This window comes from Eublepharis macularius, chromosome 3, assembly GCF_028583425.1.
Source record: "Eublepharis macularius isolate TG4126 chromosome 3, MPM_Emac_v1.0, whole genome shotgun sequence".
Lineage (NCBI taxonomy): Eukaryota > Metazoa > Chordata > Lepidosauria > Squamata > Eublepharidae > Eublepharis > Eublepharis macularius.
In genome coordinates, this window is record NC_072792.1 from 153,116,488 (window position 1) to 153,137,525 (window position 21,038).

Here is a 21,038-nt window from a genome sequence, read left to right on the forward strand (position 1 = left end):
ATAAAGACACAGAACTCGGCGGATGACACCAACAGACCAAAAAAGCCAGCAAACTGGTACCATCACAGGAACCACTACCCAGTTGCTGCTCCAAGATCCTCAAGTGTGGCAGCGCTGTTTCGTTCATCCCACCTCCAAACATCTTGCGCGCATGCGTCCCAAGAAGCTCTTTGGTCCTGCCTTTTAGCGGGCAAAGACTGGAAAGGTGAGGGAGGCGCGGCGTCTGCCATCGCCCGGGCAACGGTAGACGTCACCGGCTCTGGAGCGCCGCCATTGGCCGGCAGCCTTCGAGAAGGCCAGAGAAGACGGAAGCGGAAGCCGCACGTGGAGCCGGCGAGTAAGCTTGTCGCAGTTTCTGGAAACTTCTGCCTATTGTCCTATTTAAACCTTATTGCTGCAGGCTGAAGGTTCCGTGCGGGGGGCGGCCGAGGCCGGGTGTGAGCGGGAGGCGATTCATCTCTTCCTCTTGGGTCGAGCGCGGCGTGGGGTTCGCTGCACGAGAGGCCGGTGCAACACGACAGCAGCTGCCCCGTTATGGCTGTGGTGGGCTTTGACTTGGGCTCGCAGAGTTGCTACATCGCGGTGGCCAGAGCCGGGGGCATCGAGACGGTGGCCAACGAGTTCAGTGACCGGTGCACTCCGTAAGTCAGAAGCACTGCGGTGGGGACTGGGCGTGAGGAGGGAGGCTCTCGTGGGGAGGGGGCGGCGGAGAGGCTTCCCTCAGAATGCCCTTTCACACATCCGACTCAGGTTGGACTGGGACGCTGCATTTCACCGCCCAACTTTAGCCACGCTTTACACGGTTGTACTCCAGGCTTATTTGTGCCGGGATTTGAGTCTAGTGACACCTTAGAGACCCGCAAGATTTCCAGGATATAACCTTTCAAGTCAAAGCTTCCTTCTGAAGAAATGAGCTCTGACTCTCGAAAGCTTATACTCTCTCAGGTGCCACTGGACTCAAATAAAAGAACAACACGGCTGCCCACCTAAAACTTAATTGTGCATAAGTCCCATTAAATATAACGGGATTTGCTCCCGAGTAAGGGTGCAACAGGATCACTTGAAGAACGAATGGGTCTTGTAGTCCATGCATTGATATAGGGTTTCTTTCTATGTAAGCATGTTCAGGGCTGTACCTTCGCAGCTTCTGTTTTTATTGTATTTCCTTTTTTCCTCTGCCGAATTACTCCTAAGCTGAATTGCACAGGAGTCTAGTGTCGCCATAACAAAATTTATTCAAGCGTTCGTGAATCGACCATCATGCTTCGGAGCACGCTAGAATGAAATCTTGGCTGGTCTTTAAAAGTACCTTTGCTCCGAGATTCGATCGCAAAAGAGCGCCATGAATGCTTTTTATTCTGCGCTCGTCGTATTCAGACTGGTGGGCTCGGCTTTTGCAGCATTGCTGCCGCCGCTCCTTCCTATCTTAAGGGTCATCTGTTATTCTGGCTACCTCCTTTTTGTGCATGAGGCTGTACGAGGGAGCATCCTACAGATGAATGAGCCTTGGGCCTCTTGAAACAGGAGCAGGCTGTGAGGGAGGGGGGTTGCAGAGGGAAGATAAGGACTTTTTTCCTGTTAAAATCCTGGTTTAAAGAGGGAGGTGATGCTGCGGTAGTTCTTAGCATTGCTTCACTCTGGCTTAGGCGTTTCCTCCCTGAGTAGTTCTTACTGACTTGCTGCTCAGGAGATAGATGTGGGAGGGGAGGAAGATGATGTGGAGTAGAGGGAGTGTCTAGCAGTTGCCACAACCAGTACATGGTTGGACCTGACTCAGAGCAAGATCTAGAATCTACTGGAACTTTCAGAGTTTTAACCCTGAGATTAAGCTATAGGAAGCAAGCAAATGAATAACTAAAATTCCATTGCTCCGCCTGAACTGGGTAGAGCAGCAGTGCAAGCATTCTGAGGAATGGGCTGGATGACTTCTCATGATGTGGGGTCCTAACAAAAATATGACATCAGCTATAGTTGCCTCCCAGAAGCACACACGCACACTCCCAAGTCATGCTAAGGTAGAGGGATTCCTAGGTTTGGCTGTGGTGGGGCTGCTCCGCCTGCTGAAGCCCCTGTGAGTTTAGTGGAATGAGATTTTGAAATCTGTCTCTTCCATTAACTTGGTTAACCACTGAACACCTTGTTTATTAATATGTAGCACATAATTTGGTATTATATAGAGCTTAATCTCTATATAGAGCTTAGTGCTCTGTATAATGACAAATTAATGTGCTGTTGTCACTAACTTATCTAGCAGGGTGTAACTTGCATAATATAACAACATTTTTATTGTTTTTATAATTTTACATGGTAGTCTTACTTTGTGGATTATGTTGCTAGTTATGTATTTTTGAAGCAAGAGTGAGTAGTTAAAGGACTCAGCAGTTTATTTTCATAAGGAAAAGTTTGCTTTGGAGTGTAAATATTCTTTGTTTGAGAAAGAAATTATCTGTATTTTGTGGGGCGTACTTTAGGTAAATATTGTATAGGACTGCAGCCTAAACATTGTAAAAACGGGAGTATACAAGAGGGTTTTAATGAGCAGAGCACTGTGGCTTTAAAATGGCTTTATCCCACTTTCTCCTGTGTTTAAAGTGGTGTACAAATGGAGTTAAAATAATTGCTACATGACTCAATGAAATGAACTAGGAGGGGGAAAGCAGCAGGAAATTAGATAAAAATAGTAGCAGTTTCAGTTCCCATCCAGAATGTAGCTTAAAACATACACATCAGAAATTCAATAATAACCCAGAACAACGACATTTTCAACATTAAAATACAGTAGGGAGGCATGAGGCAAAGGTCAAGAGGAGGGGGAGATTTCATAACTATGGTGCTGCCACCAATAAGCCCCTCATCTTGGTGACCATGTGTCTTTCCTCCCAAGGCAGGGAGCCTGGAGAAGACCCTTTGTACTGGATCTTAATGGATTCATAACAGAGTAGGTAATTAGGATACCTTGGGTCTAGATAATATAGGGCAGTGGTCTTCAAGTTATGAAGTGGGACCCTCAGGCTAGTCTTTGAGAGCCCCATCTACTAGCCCTTGTCTTGCCACTCTGCTGTTGTTTAGGAGGTCCTGCAGCTTTGATCTTGCACATGCTGTTAGAGGAGCAGCAGGATAGCAAAGTAAGGTCCTTCTACAATAGAGAGGGGTTCCGCTGTGGCTCTGCCCTCTGGTTTATTCTTCGCTGTAGTATACCTCATGGTTAACAGATGGTTTCCTGTGTTGGCTGCCTTGATCTGTTGCCCACAGTTTTGGCTTTGACATTAACATGGTCATATTGGTGGCTCCCCATCTCTCTGTTAAAAAAACCCTGATATCATGTGATGATTTACATCAAGGTCTTGCAGCTCTGTTGGTCTCGGTATGGAAAGGTCAAAGACCTATTATATAGGGCTTTCAATTACTGTCTTCTTACATTTTAAGGAAAATTAGGATGGGATGCTTGGGAGGGGCTAACCTCAAGTTGGAGCTCCTTTTCAAAACTAGACTGTTCTGGGAAAGAGTAAAGTGTATATTTAAATTAATTGCTTTCAAATGGCTTGTGAGTTCTGCCGTCTTGCACTCAGTTGCATGAAACAGCTATGATCCTTTGCATTGTTCTATAGATTCAAAAATAGGAAGCTCTGCCAGAATGTGAAAGAGAATTACTATTATTATTTCATCTAGTTCAGGGAAGCAGTTATTGCATGTGTTTCTAGCTCTCTTGTCTCCTTGTGTCACTTGAATAAGTGCGTTTGCATTTTCCCATAAATACCTTTTTGATAAAAGAACTAATCTGTACATAAAATTAAATACATAGACATATAATGGCAAATAGTATTGGCTATATATTCAGCATACTGTTTTATGCAGAGTGCAACAATGGTCAAATTGATCTCTAAATAAAATTAACTAGAAAAATTAATGCAAAAAACTGCTGTGTTGTTGCATAGGAGAACAGAATGGGAACTCTGAATTTTAGATGTGTGCAAGTGCTGTAACCCACTAAATATGTGCTGCTGTTAATTTTCTGTGTAAGTAAGAGAAAGAGAAATCAACCCCTGGCTTTACAGTTCATACTAGTTCTCTTTGTGAAATTGCTATTCTGTGGAATTAATTATTGTACTGAAATGAAATATCTTTAGAAAACTATTCAACTTGATGATTAAGAAAAAGGAATATGTTGGGATAGTTTTAGATCAGAACTAAATATGGCTTCTGCAATGGTTGAGTTTGAACTTTGTGTCTTGATGTCATCTTGTGGTATGTTTCCCTGGCTGTATTCTGCCTTGTTATTTCTTGCTGGTAGGGTTAGACAGACACATAGGATGATGGAAAGGCTTCAGGGAAATTCAACACAGGGCTGTCATTTTTAGCAGCAGCCCTGTGTGTTGCAACATCTTTCTCTGTCCACATTACCCATACCTAAACTGCCTAGTTGCTGCATTCATCTGTGTGCAGTAACAAATATATACATCTTTGAGAAAAGCAACTCTTGCAATGTTGTGGGCAGTGGTATCTCCATTAGAGCAACACAGGCAATAAGTTAAGTTACAAATGTTTAAAGCATTGCCATCAAGTTTCAGGTTCTGAAAGCATTTGCAAGCCCATGGGGCAAGGCTTTATTGATTCCCCTTCCACATCCCGCTAAACTACTATTTTTGTTCCTGGGGGCCAGGAAATTCTTAGGAATGGCATAGAGGGCAAGGAGGGATCTACATTGAAAAGGGGTGAATACACATACATCTTCACCTCTCTACTTCCACAAACAGAAATGCCATTCAATTGACCAGTTTGAGATATCAGAATCCAAAAAAAATAGCAATTTTTGTTAGGTGTATTTTGAGTGCTTGTATAAATATCCAATGATAATTTTTACATGTCATTTTTTATCACTGGGGAATTTATCTCTTTTCAGGTCGGTTGTGTCATTTGGGTCCAAAAACAGAGTTATTGGAGTAGCTGCTAAAAATCAAGTAAGTCATCATCTGTGAAAGAACAAGACAAAACAGCATTTCAGTTAAGAGCTTTGCTCTAAATATAGATCCTGAATAACAAGTTTTATCTACAATGCCTCAAAATGTGGCTTTCCAAAAAAGGTAGTAGATGAAAGGTCAAATATTGGACGATCCCTTCATGGAAGTGCCTTTCCGCGGGGCTCTGACCATGGGATGACTGAAAAGAATCACTTGCAAAGTAAGACGAGGCCTGTCTTTTTTAAGTGCTGGGAGTGGGGAGAGGTAAATACGGCACTGTGTAGGTAAAGGTAAAGGTAGTCTCCTGTGCAAGCACCAAGTCGTTACTGACACATGGGGGGACGTTGCATCCTGACGTTTTCTTGGCAGTCTTTTTTATGGGGTGGTTTGCCATTGCCTTCCTGAGTACCCCAGGAAACTGGGTACTCATTTTACTGACCTTGGAAGGATGGAAGGCTGAGTCAACCTTGAGCTGGCTATGTGAACCTGGCTTCCGCCAGGATCGAACTCAGGTCATGAGCAGAGCTTGGGCTGCAGTACTGCAGCTTACCACTCTGCTCCACGGGGCTCTTACTTGTGTAGGTAAAGGTGCAAGCAGCGAGTCACTGTGTAAACGCCCTATATTCTAGTGGCACGACATAAATACTCTCATACACATACAGCATGTGCCAGTTCCATCAGATTTTAACATGACCAGGGTACGTTTTGGGGTAGTGCCATTGGAAGTTAGGGCTGACTTAATTCAGTTTGTCCACGAGCAGGGACACCGAGGCAAGGATCTGACTCTGGAAAGGGTAAAAGAGGTTGGTTGGTGGCCTGGCATGCGCACCGAAGTAGCGCAATGGGTAGACAACTGTCTGTCCTGCGCGATGGTCAATGCAGACCCCACCGGACCAAGAGCTCCCCTCCAGCATCAGAGAATTGATGGACCCTGGGCTCGCATACAGATTGACTTTATCGGCCCTCTCCCCCCCACTGCTCGCGGCAATCGCTACTGCCTCACTGTCATAGACCCCTTCAGCAAATGGGTCGAAGCGTTTCCGTGCAACAATGCAGCCACCACAGCCAAATTACTGTTTAATAATGTTTTCTCGCGATGGGGCATCGTGAGAGTCATGGACTCTGATTTAGGCTCACACTTCATCGGAGAAGTAACACAGGAGCTTTGTAAAGCACTGGGCATCCAGCAACGTTTCCACATAGCCGGCCACCCTCAAGCTTCAGGCGCAATAGAAAGAACCAACCGGACCCTCAAGGAGGCTCTCCGCAAGATGGTTCGCTCCTCCGGGAGAGACTGGGATGAAAAACTCCCCATAATCCTAATGGCCATTAGAGGCACTACCGCAGTTCACGGGCTCACACCTCATATGGTAATGACAGGGCGAAGAATGCAACTCCCGGAAGCCTTCTGGCTAGATACGCAGCTCCCTTCCGATATGCAGCCTGTAGTGATTAATGATGCTTGGGTCCAGGATCTGCTCTCATCCATACACGCCGTCCACATGCAAGTGGCCCAGAGGTTGGGCACAGCTCAGAAAGATATGGACCGCAAACTAGGATGGGTCAGGAACCCCAGGCAGTGGGAAGAAGGACAGCTCGTTCTGTACAGGAAGTTTTCGCAAAAGGCGCATTCACTAGCAGCCAAATGGCAAGGCCCAGTCCCTATCACAAAAAGAGTCTCCCCAGCTGTCTATCAGGTAGCCATCCAAAGAAAGACAGGAGGAACGTGGCTAAAATACTTTCATGCCTCTCAATTAAAAGAATGGAAAGGGAAGCCGCTGCAAACCGCCCCCCCTGTGTATGACCCTGGGGGAACCACCACCAGCCCGGCCCCCGTCTGCCCAGTGATTCGCCAGATATCACTCCACCCTGGGCCAGAGATACCGTGTGTCCCCTTAGATCAGACTTTTGTAGCTTTAGAATAAAAGAAACAATAGAATATGTAGATATCGGTGTAAATGGTAAAAGTTTTTCCAGTTCTATTCTTTGACCTCATTAGGCGGGCCCCACAGTTGGGACCCTTAGGAGAAGACACGGCAATCAAAGCCAAATAGGACCACCACCGAAAGTGATTCTCAATTGGATTGTAAGCCGCATGTTCGGAAAAAAATTGCACAGGCAAAAGAGATTTGCTGTGTGAAAGTGGTTGGAGAGGCTTTAGCCCAAGAGTGAATGCATTTCCAATATTGGAGACACACCAATAAAGGTGATCTCTGTATTTGAAAACATTTCACCCGCCGTGCTGGTGAAGATCCCGCATCTACGTAGATTCGGGGTCTCACCTGCCAGACCCACGCTTTCGCATGATGGTCGGCTTTGGCTTTGAGGGCCGTGCCTCCCCTGGAAAAGGTCCCCCAGATAGCCCGACATCCCTCTTTTACTAATGTTCATATCCGTCACGGTGAGTTGCTATACGGCGCCACCATCTAGTACGCTCTAGTGCAAAAGTAAAAGACCCGCCAGTTTTTTGTAAATATGTGCCCTCTGGAATATGTTATTGGGGTGCGTTCGCCACGCACAAGGGGCAGCGTGCCTCATTTACATAGCCAGGATCCCCTGCGCCAAGATGACCCCCGATTCACCCAGACTCAGTGGCGCCGGCAGATCTCGGCCGCCTCCGCCGCTTTTCGATAAACGCCGCCGAGCGCCTTCGGCTCCATTTCGGCCCTTTCCGCCAGCAGCCGCCCGCCCCGCGTAATCTTTTCCCTTGCCCGTACCGTACAAAGGAAAAGAAGGGGGGGAGACATATTGAAGTTATAATGAAGCCCTGCCAGGCCTTCCAAGTGAGGGCAACCCAAAAGTACCCCACACCCGTATGCTTCTTGCTCCTTATATTTTTCTTGCTCAGTGTATTTTTCTTTTTGCCCGGTGTACCTTTTTTTTTGAAACCAGAAAATGGGGCCTCCCGAGGGAGTCCCTCCAAAAATTGGTTGTCCTGCAAACATATGACGAAGGCCTATTTTTGAAAAATTAAAGCGAGGGCCCCCGTCTGCAGCAACCCTTATAGTTAATGGAAACCGCTCTTTAGTTTTTTCTTTTTAAAACGGCAAGGCCAGGCCGAGCCGGACCGATAGCTCTCAGCCCGCAAAATAAAAGTAGCCCGCCACCGAGCAAGGGGCACCTGAAGGCCACACAGTCTAGGCACCCAGGGACCCCTGGGGCGAGTTTGCATGGTCCCGCCTAACGTTCAGCCGACCCTTGCCCGACGTAAAGACGTCCCCCCTGAAATATACACGCTTTAGAAAGAAGCCTTCGCACAGGAGCTCCCCAGAGCAACAAGCTGGAAGGCTCGCTTAGTGCTCTGGGACTTCTCGTTCGAACCCCGCTTAATAAACAGTGCTGGCAGAAAAACCCCCTCTCTTTTTCCCTACTTCACTTTATTTTATTTTGCTGCAACCAACTCAGGGAACCTGTACTTATATCCGCAGGTCTCCCCAGGATATTTTCACCACAGAAAGGAAAAGGAAGGCCGGGAGATGAGACACCTGGCTACCCTGTGTTTGCTCGTGCTGGCAAGCACCCTAACAGAGGGACGCCCGTCCAAATTAATGCCCTACCCCCACTGGAGATGTATCAATACCCTAGCAGGGAATGAAATGATGGTCTGCAAGGTTGTGCAGCAGATTAATATGACCACCCCTACGGATCGCACAAACTTCCGCAGTTGTGAAGAGCAGTGGATCCGACCCCCAGAGCTTGTTATTTTATGTGTGGGAGTGAAAACCATGTCCCAAGAATTAGTATGTTACTCGCCTACTGATACGGTTTCACCTCTCGCTCCTATTCCTTGTATGTTTCTCCCCCGCATCAGGCCAGCCCCCACCGCAGTCCCGGTGGTAGACAGATATACCACCCCTGCCAACTTCGAAACCTCGCCATTTGTCACTGAGGCTTTTGGACCATACTGTGAAGTTATTTTAGTGTCGGCCGCAGTATGGAAGGCAGGAGACCCCTTTAGAATGACCATCCTACTAGGCACTACCACCACTGAGTCTGCATCAGTCACTATCACGCCCCCTTCAGGCGCAGTTCTCTCCTTTGCTATAGAACGCTGGGAGAACCTGACCTGGATTGTAAAAGAGGAAGACCTAGCCAAACATGGCCCACCCGATTGGATTCTGGTTCAACAGATGCCCGAATGCCAAACCAAGCCCCTAGTAGAGAAATTTCACCGGCTTGGGCTGCTCTTTGTAAATTTGACTCACGAACCAGGCAATTATTCCCTGCTGATCCGGACCCAGGAGACCCACACCATCCAAATTGACCCTTTGATTGCTAGCAATGAACAATTAAGCCAAGGCGGCACGCATATAGTGGGCTCCCATGTTTTGAAAACTGACATTCGAGAGAGAGTTCTAGTCCGCCCGCAAATGTCTTTAAAAGAGATCCGCATAGACTTAGCTGAACTAAATATAACCCAGAGGCTGCCGCAGTGCGCTCCCTATCTGGAGGCCGGTAGCAAGGGTTGGAATGCATGGCTACAACTGTGGATCGATCCCTCCCCCTCTCTCTCGCGTGCCAGACGAAGCATTGCCGACTGGACTGCTCCTGCAGCCGGAGGCTTAGCAATCATGGATTCGGTCAACATTGAGACTCTCGCTAATAAGTTTGCCCATGTCACGACTAGCATCTCTGACTTAGGTAAACCAGTGGTGCAGTCCCTAAATTCCATTTCGAATGGGCAACACGAGATCAGCTCCATTTTAGTTACCTGGGAGAGTCAAATTGAAAGAGATTTTTCTCTGCTGCTCAAAGGGACACAGTCTTTTGAACGCAACGTGTCAATAGCTATGGCATGTATGCAAGCCCAACAATTAAATCAGGCTGTGGCCATGGGGCTAATTCGGCAAGCCACGGACGGGCACTTGCCCCTGGAAATTAAAAGATTGATTATGCCCAAATTGTCACCCACAGAACTGGAGCTTGAATCCTGGTGGTCTCTTGTAAATTCCTCATTCTCACCGACCACCCAGGAGCTTAAATTATTTTTATTAACGGCCAGTGCGCACGAGTCATTCCATGTGTACCCAGTTGTGCCTCTGGGACTCCAAGTCAGCGACGCCGAAGTCCTCTACGCCAGACACCCCGACCATTGGGCCCGCTTCACCCCGACCGGATGGCAGCTCGTCAGCCTCCAAGGGTGCCAGCATCGAGACCAGACCGGCTTCATTTGCCAAGACCAAGCCTTTGCACCTCACCACCCCTGTGTAGCCCCGCAAGTCGACGCCCTCAACGAATGCCCTTTCGAGGTCGTCCGGGAGAACAGCTCCGCTGTGGTCTACATTGGGAAAGGATGTGCCTGCGTGCGAACGGCCTGCGACTTTGTGATCCTGAACTCGTTCCAGCTCAAGCCCGTGATCCCGGGAGTCAATCGCTGCTTTTGCAACCTGTCTTCGGTGGCAGCCTGCGACTTCATCTACACGGTACCGGTCTGGACCCAAGAAGAGATCCTGGTGGCACCCTCCATCTATCGCTATGTGAAGCCAGTCTCCCTTGGCATCGGTCTGGAATTAATCCACGAGCTCCTGGCCCACCCGCAGCTCCACCGCACCCTCCAGAGCATCCAGAGGGACGGGGATACCACTGCTTTGGTTGTGTCCCACAACGGAAAGGAGATTTTGGATCTTGTCCAGCGGATTAAGATCACCGGTGAGCATTCGTGGTGGGAAACCCTCTTTGGCTGGAGCCCCACTGCCACTGGAATTTACAATTTGGCTCTGCACCCGATCGTTGTGATTTTGGCCTTCCAAGTTTTATTATGTGCCTCACTGCTTTATTTGGGCTGTTGGAGCCGCCGACAGCTCCAGCAACTCCAACTATCCTACCGTTTGGACCATTACAACCCCGACCTACTCTTGCCCTAAGGATGATTCTTGGCGCCCCGTTTTTAGCCCTTGTTTATTTTGTTGCTTGTGTGATTATGAACTATGCTTGTGCCTTTATGTGTACGGATCCTGCACCGGCCCCATGGACGCTCTGCTGCCGGACTCCGCTCCGAGGCCCTCTTGTGGACTAGGGGGGGACATATCTCTCTGCCTCCCAGCCCACGGCCCGTCTCCAAACGACCGCCAGCAGCGCCACCTCCATGAGGACTAGAACTGTGTGCCTGAAGCCCTTCTCGCCGCCTGCCGACCCTGCTCTGCGGATTGACGCAGACAGCAAGGGGGGGTGGAAGTGTGTTTTGGAACACATGGACTAAGTTTGCTTGTTCCTGTATATATGCAACCCAGTCCAGCAGCTGTACTGCGGACTGAGCCGCCTGTGATCTTTGTTACTCTATGGTTTTATGAATTTCCCTCCACTGCTTTTATGAATTTTAACTCCCATGAATTTAGCCCCGAACTAGTCCCTCTCTCTATCTATTGCAAGTGCGCCCATGAACTTTATCCCTATGAATTTGATTTTAACCTCAGGAATTGCCTTTTTAACCCGACTCCCTCCGCCGAGGTAATTCTAGCATATCTATTATTTTATGAATTTGGTTTTAACCGGGACCCCTCCTGAACGGTCTCTTTTAAAGGTTATTTTATTTCTGATTTTTAAGCTCTATGAATTTGGTTTTAATCTGGCCGCATGAGTTGGTCTTTTGATTGCAGAGTTTATTTTTCTGACCCCCCCTATGAGCCCTTCCGCCGCTCACCCCTCATGAATTGTTTCCACGCACTTGCTTTTACTCTTGCTGCTTTATTGGTTTTAACCTCCCGAATCATTGCTTTTAATCCTATGTATTTATGTATTTATGGTTTTAATTATCTATGAATTAGCCTACCCTCAATGAATTATGCCTTGCTTGCACATTTCACTTTACCTTGTATGAATTGCTTTTACTCCTAAATTCATGAATTGAACCATGAATTGTCTTTGCTTTTAAACTTATGCTTATGAATTGATCCATGTATATGAATTGCCCATGGTTTTAGTGCTTTTAATCCACCATGAATTACGTATGAATTACCTTCAATCATGAATTAATCAATGTACCCAAACATGAATTGTTGTTGTTTATATGCATGAATTGATCATTGCTGCCTATTACTATGAATTACTATTGCTATGAATTATTACTATTTATTCTGACAATTGCACTTAGCACACCCCCTGGTGTGAACCCAGAGACCTGCAGCCCATTGGCTGATCTAAATTTGCACTTATTCGGATTAGGTGGTTCTCCAAACTAAATTTTTGAGTGACGCCTCCCCCTCCTTCCCTTCCCACTCCTTCTTCGCTCGAAGCTCGACCACCGGACATTGCCGACCACCTCGCCTTTGAAGTCAAGTTCGGAGACCCGCGCGCCTGACGTCCCGGGGTCTCCGAGGGGGGGAATTGTTGCCAAGTAGGCCCCCTCCCCTGCTTTGAAGCCTGCTATGAACTGTGCTAAAGTTTCCTGCGTTGCTGTTTTACTGCTACACCCAAAGACTGCTTTGCACGTGTGTGCTCTGATACACGTGTCAGTTTCCTGCCTGCGTGTCAATTACCTTGCTGCTGCAATAGACTGTGTAGTTTACTGACTCCATGTTTGGTTGACTGCACAAAAAGGACTCTCTTCCTGGGCAAGCCCTGCCCTGACCTATATCTGGAATTCCCTGTGTGCGTTTGGACTCTGTTACAAGTGTGCCCCGTGCCTGCATTGCCATCTGCCACGGACCGTGCCTGTTCCCTGCTTTGGACTGTGTTTTAAAGTGTTGTTCCCGCTGCCTCCATGGAAGCCTGCCTCATATGGGCCCAAGCCGCTGCTAGCAGCCGGGCGCCTGCCGGGGAAACCTCCAGCGAGCCTGGCTAGGCGCTCCCTGGTCAGTTCCCGTCTGGAGCCTCCCGCGGGCCGGTCGCCGAGCTTGCCCTCGCTACCGGGCAGCCTGCTATCCAGCCCCAGCTATGCCCAGCCGGCATCCATGTTCTCAGGCACCCAGAAGACCCTGGGAAGAAGACTGCTTTGAGAAGCCATTTCGGCGAAGCGGGCACACCACGTCCGCAGCGAGAGCCCCTCGCCCCGCTCTGCATATCTTAGGAGCCGCCCCGGAGAAGGAACTAAGTGCCGACCATCCCAAGCACTTAAAGAATGCATCTCAAAGGACCCTCCGCATTCCAGAAGCTGATGACATCAGGACAAGCCCTGTCCGCTGGAACATCCTTTCAGCCCACTTGGATTTCCCCCTCCCTCTTTTGTCCCCTCTTCCTGAGGTGTCACTTATCACAATCTGATTACCAAAGTGGCCCATCCAAGCCATTCAGTGACCCATTAGACCCTTTGTTTTAATCTGTGAGAACCACCAAGTACAGCACCAGCCCCAGGGTACGTTTTGGGGTATTTAAGCTGGTCTCCCAGACCACTCGGTGCCTCGGCCATTCCCTATCCAGACCTCCTTGCTGTCCGTCTGTGGTCCCAGTGCTGGCATTGGGCCACCTCGCTGTTGTGTCTCTGCTTCGCTCCAGGATAAGTGAGTATTTCCCTTACCATCGTTGGGAACCAGCTAATGCGAACGTCTCTGTATTTCCTACTCTGTATTTCTTAGACCTTGTATGTTCTTTGTATGATTGTGCAAGCTAGGCTTACGCTACACTCAATACACGTGTTTGGACCTGACTCGTTGTCTGCCTCTTTTTCACTAGAGTGTCTGGGATCAGGACCTCCGTATACATAGGTTATGATCCTCGCTTAATATTAATAGTTACAGACTGCTATAGCTAATTCCCCATTATAATAAAGAGCAGTTCTGGTAACAAGAATAAGGCTACGCAAATAGGGAGCCAGTTTGTTTTGAGATGGGAATGCTTCAGCCTACGAAGACACCTTTCATTGGGTCAGGCTTTGTCAAATTTGGTATTTTTTCTCTGACTGGCCATGCTGTGCAGGGTCTCAGGCAGAGAAGGGTCTTTCCCTATGCCTGCTCTTTGAGATCCTTCTAATTGGACACGCCAGGGATTAAACCTGTGCTCTTCAGTATTTCACTATATCTGTAGATATCTGTGGGATGCATATAGGGTTATGCTCATCAGAGGCCAGCTTCTTTGCTTGGCTGTGGGGAGTGGTACATTCACTGGCATGAGATGTGTGGTTGAGGAAAGGACTCTTTATTCTCCACTTTTTTTCTTCCTTCAGCAAACATGACAAGTATTTAATTAAAAGAAGTAGTAATAAACAGAACTTGAACATTCTAGCGTTAGTTAATTAATCACATATATTGCATGTAATTTGATCCTTTTTTTTGCCAAGGTGCTTAATCTTTTTCTCTCCCCACCAGCTAATTACACATGCCAACAACACAGTATTTAACTTTAAGAGATTCCATGGCCGTACATTTAATGAGCCTTTTATTCAAAAGGAGAAAGAGCGCTTGAGCTATTGCATAGTTCCACTGAAAAATGGAAGCGTTGCGATAAAGGTAAAATTATCATTGTTGCATTGCAAGATCCAGAACTGTGTTCTAAAACAGAAAAAAGATTTTTATTTCTTCTGGAATGATAAAGATTTTTACTTTTAAAACATCTTTTGAATTCTTTAGTAAAAGGTTACTTACTTTCTGAAATGTCATCCAGCTGTTGAGCCATACAACTGCTATAGGGAATAATTTTCATTTTGAGACAGTCTTGTGTGTGCGCTTGCAGCTGGCTAGTTAAATTCTAGCTTAAACATTTTTTTGTTTAAGATGAAGAATGTAGGTAGCTCATTAGAACAAATTTTTTAAAACAGCAATGTAATACCCATTTTTTGGGCAAGTCAAATTGTCAGCTTTAAAATACCACAGAACTCTTTTTAATGTTATTTGTTAAGTATAAAAAAGGAAGATGAAAACAGTATACCATGGCAAAGTGGAAAATCCTGAAACGTTACTGAATTGTGAAAGCTTTAAGTTGCTCTTTGTTCATTGAACTTTTTGCTAAGAACTCAGTGTGGTGCACATACAGTTTCCTCTTATTCTTAACAACAGCCTTGTGATGTAGACAGCAGGAAAAAGACTGGCCCAGCATTATCTAGTAAGCTTCGAGGCTCAGCAGGGATTTGTCTCAGCAGTAGAGATGGGCATGAACTGGGGAAAAAAGACCATGTGGTTCATGTATTGTCGAAGGCTTTCACGGCCAGAGAACAATGGTTGTTGTGGATTTTCTGGGCTGTATAGCCGTGGTCTTGGCATTGTAGTTCCTGACGTTTCACCAGCAGCTGTGACTGGCATCTTCAGAGGTGTAGCACCAAAAGACAGAGATCTCTCAGTGTCACGGTTCGTGACCGTTTGTCAGAAATGGGCTCTGATGAACCACTGGTTCACAAAACCACAAACCCGCTGGTTTGTGACAAATTTTGGGTTGTATTTCGGTTCGTGCCCATCTCTACTCAGCAGTTCTCAACAATTATAGTCAAATGCCCTAGCCCCTGCGTCACCCTGACTATCTTGTTGCATATCTAAGCATGTTTATTCAGAAGTAAGTCTCAGTGAATATAGTTGAATAATTGGGCAGTGCACTTGATTTACTGGTGTCCTGACCATAGTGTAGTCTGCAATATGAAATATATTCTCCCAGCAGAGAAATGATAAAAATGAAACAAATAAACTGATTTATGTTTCAAACACCTAGTAAGGCACTTCACAGTATGTTTTGCTGTGGAAAAGGGAAGTATATGATTGAAAATACTGACTTGAAAAGAATCAGGGGATTTTGTTTTTCATGCATTTGAAGTACTGAAATGTTTGCTTCCTTCTCATTCTCCTTCCATAGGTAACATATATGGATGAGGAACGCTTATTTAGCGTGGAACAGATAACGGCAATGCTGCTAACGAAACTGAAGGAGACTGCTGAGAGTAACCTCAAAAAGCCTATTACTGATTGTGTTGTTTCAGTAAGTAGTCCTGCGTAACTGTAGCTGCGTTCGAACATGTGCAGCCTTGTTTGGAGACTGTATGATGCAGCAGATGCTTTTGGCATGTGCCTAGATCTTTGGTCAGACTTGTAAACAATGTTGAATACTGCTGGGTTGTAACAACAGAGATCTGCCTAGCAATTGGCCAAGGAGTTCCTGGTGCTGCAGCATTGAAGATTAGAAAACAAGACATATTGTACATTATATTTTTTAAAAAAACACTAAAGAGAGTGCCATATGGGCAGCCACCAAGATAGGTTTCCTGTGTCCTTGGTTTGGATTCAGACTAGGGGATTTGGGGAGGCAGTTCAAGCCTGTTGTGGTAGGGGGCAAAATCCTGTTCCACAGGTGGAAGCCCTTGTGCATGTGGAAATGGTGGTCTGGATTCAAGCCCATGTTTCTTGTCAGTTTGCCTCCATTCCTGCTCTAACTCTAGAGGTTTCCTGTTCAGTTTTGGAGTTTTCTGTTCCTTGGTCTGGTGGTAGAGAGTGCTGTCAAGTCATAGCTGACTTATGGTGACCCCTGATGTGGTTTTCTTAGCAAGAGACTAACAGAGGTAGTTTGCCTTTGCCTGCCTCTGCATAGTGACCCTAGTCTTTCTTGGAGGTCTCCTATCCAGTTACTAACCAAGGCTGACCCTGCTTAGGTTCTGCGATCTGATGAGATCAGGCTTGCCTGAGCTATCCAGGTTAGGGCACTGCTTGGTCTTGACACAGACATTTCTCTCTGCTGCCCTCTCATCCCAGTATCTGTGTGTTCCTTTCAGTCTCTCTTCTGCTTTCCTTCTGTCAAGTGCTTATTTGGAATACTTCCTTGATTGGCAACAAAACTTTTACTTCAAATTGTGGCTTATTCTCCATAGCCATTTGGCAAGAATTTGCTGATCCCTATGTGTGGAATATGCACATGCCACTTCTGAGCAGACCTCCATGGTGACAAGTGCATATCTAAGTAGGTTTAATGGGCCTTTTAAAAAATTTATCTCTGAATTCTGTGCCAGCAAAAAAAGCTGCCTGCCACCAAGCAAAAGGTTTCCTGTGTGTTTCATATTAATTTATACATAAAACAGCTTTCGGGTAAGAAGCATCTAACATGTAAAGCAACCTTAATTAATATATAAATTCTCCTCCCAGGTGATTTTTTTGTAAACTTGTTTCCTCCTCCACTTGTCCCATCAAAGTAGGTGTTCACTTAAGCATCGAACTCTTGATCAGATAGGTAGCTGTGGTCTGACCTAGGTGGAATGTTTCACTTTTCAAGTAACTTTTGAAGTGCTAGAAGTTACATTTCTGTTTTTGTTTGGTTTAATTTACCTGTTGCTTTTCAAATAAATGCTGAGGGCTATGTTACAAACTCACTGTCAGTATTGCATTAGGACAGACTATCAAAAGTTAGCTTATTCATTCATACTGAGATCTTGTGACTTCAAGCAAAATCCCTTTTGTGTCAAAAGCAGGATATCTGTGTAGTAACTCTCTGTTTCTGTGTTTCTTCAGGTTCCATCATTTTTCACAGATGCAGAAAGGAGATCTGTACTGGATGCTGCTCAGATTGTGGGATTAAATTGTCTTCGACTTATGAATGACATGACTGCAGGTGAGCTCATCAAACTAACTTTGTAAGTAAGAAGTTGACTTGCATTTTGTTTTGCAGCTATGGGATGACTTATAGCCACATCTGCATTTATCTAAGAGCCTATTATAAAACAGGTCTCACATAGATAGATAGATAGATAGATAGATAGATAGATAGATAGATAGATAGATAGATAGATAGATAGATAGATAGATAGATAGATAGATAGATAGATAGATAGATAGATAGATAGATAGATAGATAGAAGGTAGGTAGGTAGGTAGGTAGGTATAGAGCCCTGTGGCACAGAGTGGTAAGATGCAGTACTGCAGCCCAAGCTATGCTCACGACCTGGGTTTGATCCTGGCAGAAGCCGGGTTCAAGTAGCCAGTTCAAGGTTGACTCAGCCTTCCATCCTTCCGGGGTTGGTAAAAGGAGTACCCAGTTTCCTGGAGGTAAAGTGTAGATGACTGGGGAAGGCAATGGCAAACCACCCTGTAAAAAGTCGTGATGCGACATCCCTCATGGGTCAGTAATGACTTGGTGCTTGCACAGGGGACTACCTTTACCTTTTTACCTGTCACAGATATGTAAGCTCTTAGAGATTCTTATGGACTTCCATCAGTTTGTTAGAACATAGTGTGTTACCTCCTCATAGTGCGCATGCTGGTGGAAAAAGCCACTTGATCTCCTCTCTTTTGGTGGCACTGCAATACTTTCATTTCAGTATGCTTTAGTCCTCGTTTGCCAGGACATCTTCTTGATGCTTGCCTGTGTTTCATTGTTTCGTGCTTGGTTATTACTGTGCCACAGAACTCCTAATATGTCAACCCAGATGTGCCTGAAGAAGGGAGCTCTGATTCTTGAAAGCTTTACATCCTGAAAACCTTTTCGGTCACTAAGGTGACACTGGACCCAAATTTTACTGTTCCACATGGTATTGTTTTAGTTCTGGTGCATGTAAGTAACTTGACGTATATTGACAAGGTTTTGCTTTTACAGTGGCTTTAAACTATGGGATCTACAAGCAGGACCTTCCAGCTCCAGAAGAGAAACCCAAATTAGTGGTGTTCATAGATATGGGGCATTCTGCATTTCAAGTATCAGCCTGTGCTTTTAACAAGGGTAAACTGAAGGTAGGTAGAGCCAGTGTCTTACTGGGGCCTTCTTTATGAGCATGCTGATATGGAAGGACTGTCACTGGGGCTTTGTCTCATTGCAGACAAATGGCAAGGAGTTACTTCTGCCACACAAAACTGCTCCAGGTTGGGCATGCTGCAGAAAGTATTGGCTTTCCATATAAATGTGCATGAAGTTCTTCTCATTGCTTATTTATCTCATGTCATACTGCAGAACATATTTTGATGTGAAATGATAAATTAGCTTCATGCTGCCATAATCTGCTGCCATAAAACCAGTGTTGAAAATGCTAGGCAGCATAATAAAATTTCTAGGTGCCATGGTGACCTGGTATTTGTTGAGCTCAGCATTAAAAAGCACCTGGAGAGGCCCAGGGTATGAATATAGGAGATAGGGAAATTTGCAGTTCTGCGCTTCATTACAAAACCACAGAAATCACTGTAGCTTGGATCTCTTGAAGTGGAGGGCTAGACAAAAAGAATTATTTTAGGCTAACTGTATTAAATATTTTAGGTTTGTTACTATCTCTATGTAACTTTGGTGAACAGCTCAGTTGTAGAGCACATCCCGATGACATGTTACAACTGATAAAAATTAGTGTATACAGTTAAGAAGACAATTTGACGTGATACAGATGTACCACATAGGTAATGTGGATGGTTATTACTTGTTGACATCAAGAATGAACAGTCGTGTCCATAGCACAAGTAACTTTTGACCTTCTTCATTAAACCAGGTCCTTGGTACAGCTTTTGACCCTTTTCTGGGAGGAAGAAACTTTGATGAGAAACTAGTAGATTACTTCTGTGCTGAAATAAAAACCAAGTACAAGCTGGACCCCAAATCAAAAATACGAGCCTTTCTCCGATTGTATCAGGAGTGTGAAAAGCTGAAAAAGCTAATGAGCTCTAACAGCACAGATATTCCACTTAACATTGAATGTTTTATGAATGATACAGACGTGTCAGGAAAGATGAATAGGTAAGAGATCGGTTTGATGTAGTATGTTGTAGCAGAAGGAAGTAACTTCAAATAAAAACTTTTCTGCAAAAAAGACAGACAGATGAAGACAGCAAAGATTTATGCTTTCTGAATATTTGGTATACTTAAAATATAAAGGACGCTGACCAGGGATATGTAACAGTTACTAAAGGGAGCACTACTTCTTCAATCTTCCCTATGTGGGCCTGCTCTGAGAGACACAGGGTTTCTTTCCAGCTAACATTTCTGATCATCCATACTATGACTTAGAGGATCAGGGTTAGCCTGATGCTTACCTGTTCCATAATTCTCACTATTCAATTAGTCCCTGGTTGAAGGAAACATTAATTTGCCGCTGCATCCAAACATGCTGGCTGTTCAGTTCAAATCATGGTTTGAAATTGGTTTCCAGTAATCAATTGGTTGGCAATCACAAGCTGTCACTCACCAGTTTGGATGTAATAGCAAACTGTACATGGCCTGAACTAGAAAAAAATACCTTGAGGAAGAGGGATGAGTATAAGTGTTTATTCTTGGTTCTTCGAATCGTCGTTTGGCAGATGCGAAATGTTACACGTGAACCCAACTGAGCCTTCTCCCCTCATTTGTGCAATGCTGTAGGCTATGTGCCCTACCTCTGTCTTCATTGTTAGGGCTGAAATGACTGAAACGACACTTTCTCTGACAGGATACTTGCTTTCATGTTGTCCCTTATTTATGGCTCCAGAATGAAATTTCCCTTATTTCTGATCAATGAAGGCAGTCGAGGTTTTTAAGTTAACACCAAAGAAGCCTTTGACACGGATTGCTGGGGGTTTTGTTCTAGAGTCCAGTTCGAAGAACTGTGTGCTGACCTCTTGCAAAGAATAGACATTCCCCTTCGATCGTTGATGGAACAAACCCAGTTGAAGGTGGAAGATGTGCATGCTGTTGAGATTGTAGGTGGCGCAACACGTATGCCAGCAGTTAAAGAGAAGATTGGGAAATTCTTCGGCAAAGATGTCAGCACAACACTGAATGCAGACGAAGCAGTTGCAAGAGGCTGTGCTTTGCAGGTACACCAATGATAGCACTTCTCAGAAGGAAGATTTTAGGCTGAAACCAATTCACGCATGTATAAACTTCATGTGTAGTCAGTACAGTGGTTTGCAGCTGAATGTGTGAGAGGCAATCCTTTGAAAAGCATTGTGTTTTTTGTTGATGTGAAGCTATATGAAAGTCTAATTTGTACTGCCTTCTTTGTCCAGACTAATATGTGTTGGAGAATGGTTTTTTTTTCCTGACATCAGGGCTTTGTGATACGCACTAGCAGAAGTGTATAGTTAGGGGGATGGCTGTTAACTACCATTTTAATTTGTCTCGTAAGTGGGTGTGAAAATGAGAATGGCAGAACATTTTAAACACACTGGGATTTTTCATTTCTTGAAAATTAATTTATTTCAAGTTAATGTGGTTTCAGGATCATGGAATAAATGGGTCGTACCATTAAATGCATAATTTATGTATCTGAGGAAATCCTTTGCTTATTAT

At 45.3% G+C, this 21,038-nt stretch overlaps 1 protein-coding gene across 1 annotated transcript in view; it reads left to right on the forward strand.

Moving 5' to 3' along the window:
• The first annotated feature begins 348 nt into the window (after positions 1-348).
• HSPH1 (heat shock protein family H (Hsp110) member 1) overlaps positions 349-21,038 on the forward strand; it is a 34,046-nt gene continuing 13,356 nt past the window's right edge. Inside the window, exons 1-8 of the mRNA XM_054974163.1 lie at positions 349-641; positions 4,901-4,958; positions 14,198-14,338; positions 15,669-15,791; positions 17,309-17,408; positions 18,390-18,523; positions 19,264-19,508; positions 20,335-20,563. Of these exons, the coding sequence (XP_054830138.1) occupies positions 535-641; positions 4,901-4,958; positions 14,198-14,338; positions 15,669-15,791; positions 17,309-17,408; positions 18,390-18,523; positions 19,264-19,508; positions 20,335-20,563 (1,137 nt within the window). The 5' untranslated portion in view covers positions 349-534. The remainder of the gene's footprint in view (positions 642-4,900; positions 4,959-14,197; positions 14,339-15,668; positions 15,792-17,308; positions 17,409-18,389; positions 18,524-19,263; positions 19,509-20,334; positions 20,564-21,038) is intronic.